This window comes from Medicago sativa, chromosome 5, assembly GCF_051527215.1.
Source record: "Medicago sativa cultivar Bolivia chromosome 5, Bolivia_mono, whole genome shotgun sequence".
In the NCBI taxonomy this organism is placed as follows: Eukaryota; Viridiplantae; Streptophyta; class Magnoliopsida; order Fabales; family Fabaceae; genus Medicago; species Medicago sativa.
In genome coordinates, this window is record NC_140753.1 from 6,732,405 (window position 1) to 6,741,100 (window position 8,696).

Here is an 8,696-nt window from a genome sequence, read left to right on the forward strand (position 1 = left end):
ATCTGAACTTGACTGTTCTTCCTCTTCAGATTCAACTACTTTGAGAGCTTTTGATGACTTGCCTTTGGATGGAAGAGCTATTGATTTATTCTTCTTAGTAGACTCATGTTCATTAAGACTTAACTCATGAACTTTGAGAGAACTAACAAGATCTTCGACATTTAAAGTGTTTAAATCTTTAGCTTCCTCAATGGCAGTCACTTTTGGTCTCCATCTTGCAGGTAAGCTTCTGAGTATCTTGCTTACATGATCAGAAGCAACATAGCTCTTCTTTAGAATATGTAGCCCAGAAACTAAGGTTTGAAACCTTGAGTACATCTCCTCAATAGTTTCATCATCCTTCATCTTGAATAACTCATACTGATGTACAAGCAGAAGAGCCTTTGCTTCTTTGACCTTCTTGCTCCCTTCATAATTTGAACAGAGAGAAGCAAACATAGCTTTAGCAGTGGATTTGTCACTCATTTTCATGTACTCTGCTTTGGGTATGGCAGTGACAAGAGCTCCTCTGATAATATGATGCTTCTTGTAGAGTTTCCTCAGTTCTGGAGTATGTTTCTTTCTATCCACAGCAGCTCCTTCTTCATCAAGGACTAAATCACCAACACCATCTTCCAGAATATCCCATAATTCTTCATCTAGGCTCATGATGTAACTGTAAAAATTGGTCTTCCACCAAGAGAACTCTTCAGCATCTCCATTGAACTTTGGAACTTTTCCAACACTGGTTTTCTTACTATCACTATAATCATGTGAGACATTTTTATAGCTAGTATCACTAGAACCAGAACCATTAGGAGGATGAGTAGTCATGTTTTTCTCAGATCTTTGACTGTTGCACGGTTAAGTGTTACACAACAGACCAAGGCTCTAGATACCAATTGAAGGTGAGAAAAACACAAGAAGGGGGGTTGAATTGTGTTTTGAAAAATTCTTCGTTTCTCCTAAACAACTGAATACACTGATCAGAAGCTAGATGAGACAGCTTCTGAAGTGATAATCAAAATCTAAATGCAGCGGAATAAAACAGAGAGAGAGAAGAAGAACGACACAAAGCAATTATACTGGTTCCTTCCACAATCCGGAAGTAGTCCAGTCCCCCTTGCACTTCCAAGGAGATTTCACTATGAGTAATATCTGATTACAAATGCTCAAGCACACAAGCAAGAGACTTCCTTTGCTCAAGCACACAAGCTAGAGACTTCCTTTGCTCAAGAACACAATCAAGAGACTTCCTGCTCAAGCACAACTGCAAGAGACTTCCTAACTAAACAAAATTACACAGAAAATTGTTTAAGGTTGAACACTTGATATACAATCAGAGGTGCTCACAATACAAATCAGATACAGACTCAATGGACTTAAGAATTTCTAAGATATGACTTTGAGACACAGAAATTCTAAGTGAATGCAGAACAATTTCAGCAGAGGTTTGGTACTTGTGAAAATCTTGTGAGTCTTTCGTTCAGCGTTCTTGCATTACCAAATCTCTAGGTCTTCACTCCTTTATATAGAGGTGTGAAAGAGACGTTGTGAAATTGCCAGCACACCAAAGAGTCGTTGTTGAAGCTTGATCTTTCACCAATGATCTTTTGCCTGATTTGGTTGTTGTCCTATGAAGAACCAATTTGAAATCCATTCCTTATCCAAAGGAACATATATGCAGGCGAGACCGTATTCTGGAGCTGTTTTCTTGTCTTGTAGCGTGGACACAAAACAGAGTGGTGGAGAACGTGGTTGTACAATTCGTACAAAGTACAATGTCAACGCTTTCGTCCAAATTGCAAGCACAAGCCTTCAAACACCTTTGAAATGACCGTTGCAATGTTCCACTAATTTTCTGCTATGTTTTCGAATCCAATAGACAGCTTTTGCAATGTAGATCCTTCAATCTTTGAATGTTTTGCAAATCCAGTTGATCTTCAGCTTCTGGTGAAATGACTTCTGATGAGGCAGCTTCTGATGAAGCAACTTCTGCAGCTTCTGATGGTGCAGCTTCTGATGATGTGGCTTCTGGACCTCTTGTCTTCAGAAGCACTATTCTTCAGGAGCAGCTTTACTTCAGGAGCGGTATTTCTTCAGGAGCAGCTTTGCCTTCAGAATCATCTAAGCTTCATTTCCTTTGCTCTTTATTTGCTCATTCAGAACCAATGATGATGTAACTTTATAATTATGGTCCTGTACACTTGAACAAATATTAGCTAGTCCAATTTACAATTTTTAATACCTTGTTATCATCAAAACTCTTTAAGGTTCATTGTTAAACACATTTTGTTCCAACACTTTCAAGTATTACTATATATATATAAAACACTGATGCCACTTCCAGACACAAACAAACAGATGATAAATTGATCTACAACAAAAAAGAGATTTAATCGGCCTACTTCCCTAAAAAAATAAAAGACTCTTTCCAAGGGATTTCAATTTCTCACTAGCGTTTTAGTTTGGTTCTCGGAAATACTATCTTCAACGCCCCATTGTTATTACTATCCCTAACCTTATCGATTTTCTTTAACTCGCATCTTTAAATAACTAATTCTTGTTCATCATTTAGTCTTTCACTAATTCAATTCACCGTCTAAAGCAAAACATACTACTTTAGACATGTCAATTTTCGACACTTACCCTTACTTAACTTTAACTAACATTGAAAGTTATTTTTTTGAGGTCACAATCCTATTATGTCTGGTCTCCTATCCAACTTATGCGTTATAATAATAGCTAGAATTCTAATCTCCGTTTAAAGATAAAGCACCTATTTTACCCGTACTCACTCGGTCCTAACCTTTCCCTGTTGTTTCTTATTTACTAAAAGTCCAAGTTCATGAACTGCACAATATTTATTATGTATCCCTTAGGACTATATCTTCAACTAATCCTTAAAACCACAGTTTTGGCTACTAATGCATATCAGCCACTTAAGTTTCTAAGCCTCTATATTTAAAATGGCCTATGACCAAAGTTGATAACACGTTCAGACTTACAAATCCATGAGTGCACCTAAAATAAACCAATACTCTTCTACTTAAGACCAATATTGATAGGTAGCTTCCATTAGTTTTCTATTAGGGAATTCACGTGGGCAGTTTGTTTTAATTCAAAGACAATCTAGTTGTTAATATTTTGTAACAAAATCAAATTCATATCTTGACGGGTCAAACACATCACGTGCTCTAGTTTTAGAAACATATAAAATTCAAAGATTCTAACACGAAAACGACTTCACTCAGATTCTTAATTCTAAAAGATGAACATTAAAAATTATGATATGGCTTCTGGTTATCATGTATATATTTTACCAAATCGACATCACATCGGAAACGAAAAATTAAACGTATAAGAATCATCGAAAAATATTAAGAGAAGAACGAAAATTAACAACCCTTAACTACCCCACATGAGTACACAACCCTTATGGTGAATAAAACTACCCCTTACAAACTCATCCTAAAGCATGTTAGATGCAATCTAATGATTCACAGACCTAATATTAGTGAAAGATAGTCTCACCCTTACCTTAGATTGTTTTTCTGAAATCAAAAGCAGCGTTCTTCGTTCCTAGGGTTCTCTCTCTGAGTTCTCCTCTTTCTCCAAAAAGCGGTTTTAACGTAAAAACTCTTTCTAACCTAATCTTCCTTATTTATAATACTAATCGCTCTTCCTAAATCTATTTAGGCCCAATAACTTAATCTTATTTCTATTCTAACCTCCAATTCTACTTATCACTAATAATTCTCATATTCTAATAATTAATAGAATAATGCCACATAATAAAATACTAACACCTCATGTATATAAATAAATCACATAAATAGATTCTAACTTAATAAAAATAATTAAATAAAAGGAGGGCGTTACAACTAGAACTCATACATTATTTTTATTTTTTAACATTATTACTGTCTCTAGTGTCAATGTCATAGTCGTGTTTAGGTTCCACATATGTCTCAACTACTCTTTTTTTTCTTTTCAAGTAGTATAGTGGCTAGAGGTCGCATATTTTAAATGTGGAGAAGTTGAGTGTCTGCATTTCGAACCCGACCGCTTCAAATATTATGCAATATCTCTACCAATAGAGTTAAGCTCACAGGACTTAGCCACACTATTGTATATATAAACAAGTTCCTTAATTAGAATTAGAACTATGGGTGTGTCTAAATTAAATAAAATTTCAAATTGATCCAAAAAATTGAAAGTGCACAACGTGTTCTTTTGTAAAAATCGCTCGTATTATATTATTCGTCAATTTCGATCTGATAGCTCAAAGGTAGAGGAAAATTTGAGGTAGTGTAAAAGGAGTTGAGATCCTCTTCATTTATAAAAATAAGTGGAGACTATCATTAGGAAAAAGAGGCTAATACAAAATATTAGATGGTGGGTCCTACTATTAAATAGGTCCGACTATCATTAATTATTTCAAGATTTTTTGTGTCTTTATCTATCCAAATGGAAGAAATGGAGAAAGTTTAAATGAAAAGGATCTTAACTCGTGTAAAGATCCTCTCCATTTATCTATATTATATATAAAGCAAACAACCAAACAATTATTTTCAGCTCTTTACGGCTTGATTTTTCTTTTCAAAAATGCCCTCAATTTTGAATAAAAATAACATATGTAACAAATAAATAAGTATAAATTTTAATATTAGTAAAAAATGTAACAAACATGATATGAATATATATATATATATATATATATATATATATGTATGTTATTTTTTTCTTTATCATTTAAAAAGTGTAACAATTATACTCTTAAACAACTTTTTCTATAATAAAGATCGTTGTTGGTGTCATTAAAAAAAAGAATTTAGATTTTTTTTTTGTTATATTATTGGTGTCATTGAAATAAATAATCATAATTAGTTTGGTTTGTTATAACTTGAATGCAACAACCATTTATATTTTTAGTTCTAATCCAAATCAAAATTTCATAAAAAAAACACGGTTAATAATTTTCAAACGTCGGCGCAATAAAAAGTGCGAAAAGACGTTTCGCTAGTAAAAATAAATGAAAGATGTCATTTGGAAAGAAATAGACACAAAAAATAGGTGGTGGATCAGAACGAGTTAAGATCCTCTCTATTTGTCACAATAAATGGAGGATACAATTTGGAGAGAGATAGACACAAAAAAGTGTTAGTGAATATTTTAATTAAATGGTCCCACCATCATTAATTACTTTGTACTTTTTTCAAGATTTTTTGTGTTTTTTATCTCTCCAAATGGAGGAAATGGAGACAATTGTAAATGCATAGGATCTTGACTCGATCACAACACTAAGTGGGTCCCACCATCGTTAATTATTTTTTTACTTTTTGTGTGTCTTTATATCTCTAAATGGAACAAATGGAGCGGTGTCACATGTTTCATTAAAAAATAGCTTTTAATCTCAACCATTAAGTTTGATCGTATGGCTATAAATGACTCCTCTCATATCTTATTATAAAACATGCTCTCTCTCTCTCTCTCTCTCTCTCTCTCTCTCTATATATATATATATATATATATATATATATATACATATATACATACACGCGTGTGCACACACATATAGGTGGTTGTTAACTTTGACCAACCTAATTCATTAAGGTCTAAGTTAGCCGGTGTGCACGTTTTCTTTTGGACATAAAAACTCCTTGCCACTAGTTTAAGTTAGTTATGACTAAAGGGCAAATAATAAAGTTTCTTAATTTACACCCACTTTGCTATTTTACACCAACTTTATTTCTGAACCAAAAGAATTAATGAAACATATTTTTGTATGCATTTGTGTTTATTTCGACTTGTTTCATGTTTATAATTGTGTGTTCCAAAACATAATAGTGTTTATAACAAAGTGGGTCAAAGTCGAACTAAATTAGCAAAGTTGGTTCAAATTAACAAAAAAAATTAATGAAAGTAACAAACGTAACCCTCAAGTTATTAGTCTTAAATAATAAAGATGAATAGTTTTATGTCCAAATGAAAAAGTGCACACTTGCAAACTTAGACCTTAATGTTTTCTTTATTTTTTTAATAATACCCGCTCCGGTTTTATATATAAGAGAAAGTTTGGTCAACAAAAGTTAATAGATTTGGTCTAATTTAAGCTCTAAATCGAATATATTAATTTTTGTTGATCAAACTTTCTCTTATATAAAGAACCGAAGGGAGTACTTATAGTTAGTTTAATTTTTTTTTTGAAGGAAGTTAGTTTAATTTAATCTATTAGTTTTTAACAATTTTATATGTTTGAAATATAATTCATCATTGTCATTGTGTATCATTAAAGGAAATAAATTATGAGTGTTAGATTATATCAAAATCAAGGGCTAGAAATGAGTGTAACAGATGGTGTGATTATTTGATGTAATTTGATACCTACTCACTCATGTATATATAAGAAAAACACAATATTCTTCATGTGATTGAAGAAATTGAGGGGATGTGTTTTATTGTTGGGAAATGCTAACCGTGCCCCTGAGCACTGGTTAAGGACATTAAAAAAGAAAATTATATAGTAGTTATTGCATTGAAAATTGTGTAATTAATTTCATAAAAAGTTAAGAAAATTTCTTTTTTTAGTAATAGCTTCCTTTTTTCGTATCCTTAACCAGTGTCCAAGGGACACCGGTTAGCATGACCTTTTATTGTTGGCAAATGTTAACTTGTGCCCTAAAGGGCACATGTTAAGGAATTCATTATAGAAATATACGCATTAAAAGTCGTGTAGTCAACTTCTGAAAAGTTAAAATATCATGTTTTCCAATACAAAGTTGCTTTTTTTTGGTTCCTTAACATATGTCCTTAGGGCATAAGTTAACATGACCCTTTATTGTTTATATATTAATTAACTGATTAGTTAATGGTTGTGTGTTTAGGCACGAAAGAAGTTGGTGAAGCTGTTGCAAGGCTTGGTGGATCATAAAAGGAGAAACAATAAAAAAGAAAAACAACAGATGAAAAAAGATATGATGGATTTATTGATGGAAGTCAAAGACGAAGAGAGTGGCATGTTGCAGGATGAAGACATTGTAGACTTGCTTCTTTTGTTCTTGTTAGCTGGTCATGAAAGCTCTGCTTATGGAGTTTTGTGGACCGTTATCTACCTCACAAATCATCCACATGTCTTCGAAAGAGCCAAGGTTTTAATATTAATTCATAGTTTATGGGAAAAGGTCCACATATATACATATTTCAATGTTGCATTTTCAAAATTAGTCATAGATGTCACAGAATTTTTTCAAAAAAAAAACTATGAACCTTTTCAGAAAGAACAAGATGAGATCATGGAAACAAGGCCTTCCACTCAAAAAGGACTTAACCTTACGGAAATTAAGCAAATGAAATATCTTTCAAAGGTATGTGATGTGTGAATTATTTCTTATCATATTACAGCCTATAGAATAGAAAGTTTGGCCAAAATATTAATGTATTTAGTAAATTAATTAGATACATCAACTTTTGTTAATCTAACTTTCGCTTATAATAAAGACCGGAGACATATTATTTTAATAAGGTATTTTGCCTGAATTAAAAATAACTACTATGTTTCAACTAAGTTGTGTGGTTCTTTAAAAAAAAAAAAAAAACTAAGTTGCGTGGTTATTTCCAAAATAAATATTATGCTTTGATCTGATATATTTTACATTATAGGTTATTGATGAGATGCTGCGCAAAGAAAATATCGCATTTGCGAACTTTAGACAGGCAAAAGTTGATGTGAACATCAATGGTTAGTTATTTTATTCCATATATTTTCCTAAGTTGATAATTTTGTACACCATTGCAACTTCTTAGCATGGTTTGAAGTTCCAATAAAATACACATTGATTTTTAAGTTGTGGATCCGGTCGCAATGGACAACAAATTTTTTAGTTGTAGATAAATGTGGTCAATGCAACTGCGATTACGATTGCAGATACCTATAAAATTTTACGAAATGGCTGCAAGAAATATGAAACCATGCCCTTATATTTAAAAAAATAAACGTCCTCTAGCATTAGAAGAAAAGCAAAACTAAAAATGAAAATGAAAAATTGCAGGTTATACTATACCAAAAGGATGGAATGTCCTGGTATGGAACAGAGGTGTTCACATGGATCCTGAAAATTACCCCAACCCTAAGGAATTTGATCCTTCCAGATGGGAGGTATGTATAATAATTAATATTGAATTGAAAACTTGGTTTTATTCTTTAACAATCCATTTATTTAATTTAATGAACAAATATGTATTATGTTATGTGTACTTTAAAAATGTGATACAGAATTACAAAGCAAGAGCAGGATCATTTCTTCCATTTGGATTAGGAAGTAGGTATTGTCCAGGAAGTGATTTCGCTAAACTTGAGATCACCATTTACCTTCATCATTTTCTTCTTAACTACAGGTTAATACACACTTGCTACCATTTTGCAACCATTGACTTGTTAAAGCATGCAAAGAAATAAACTATTGTTTCAATTTACCATGCAAAGCTCTAGCTAGATATCAAATGCTAAGAAATTAAAAAATAAAATAATCCATATTCGATTATGTTCTAGTTTCTGAAAACAAAAAAAATAATATGGAAGAAAGACAAATCTAACCCATATCTGATTGGTTATATTGTGCAGGATGGAGAGAATTAATCCAGAGTGTCAAGTTACTTACCTGCCAACGGCAAGGCCTACAGATAACTGTCTTGCAAGAATTATAAAAGTAACATAA

The 8,696-nt window shown here is 32.3% G+C and overlaps 1 protein-coding gene across 1 annotated transcript; it reads left to right on the forward strand.

Annotated features, from left to right (window-relative positions):
- The first annotated feature begins 7,274 nt into the window (after positions 1–7,274).
- Positions 7,275–8,696, forward strand: LOC146919572 (beta-amyrin 11-oxidase-like). Its single transcript, XM_085711048.1, has 5 exons — positions 7,275–7,346; positions 7,642–7,720; positions 8,031–8,137; positions 8,255–8,376; positions 8,603–8,696. The coding sequence occupies exons 1-5, from the start codon at positions 7,275–7,277 to the stop codon at positions 8,694–8,696; spliced, it is 474 nt and encodes a 157-aa protein (XP_085567174.1).

What these genes read in the sequence shown, in the direction of transcription:
- LOC146919572 (XM_085711048.1), top strand. Translation starts at nt 7,275, where the DNA reads ATGGAAACAAGGCCTTCCACTCAAAAAGGACTTAACCTTACGGAAATT. An exon ending in AAATGAAATATCTTTCAAAG is followed by an intron (nt 7,347 to 7,641) that starts GTATGTGATGTG and finishes TTTACATTATAG; the next exon opens with GTTATTGATGAGATGCTGCG. An exon ending in CATTTTCTTCTTAACTACAG is followed by an intron (nt 8,377 to 8,602) that starts GTTAATACACAC and finishes TATATTGTGCAG; the next exon opens with GATGGAGAGAATTAATCCAG.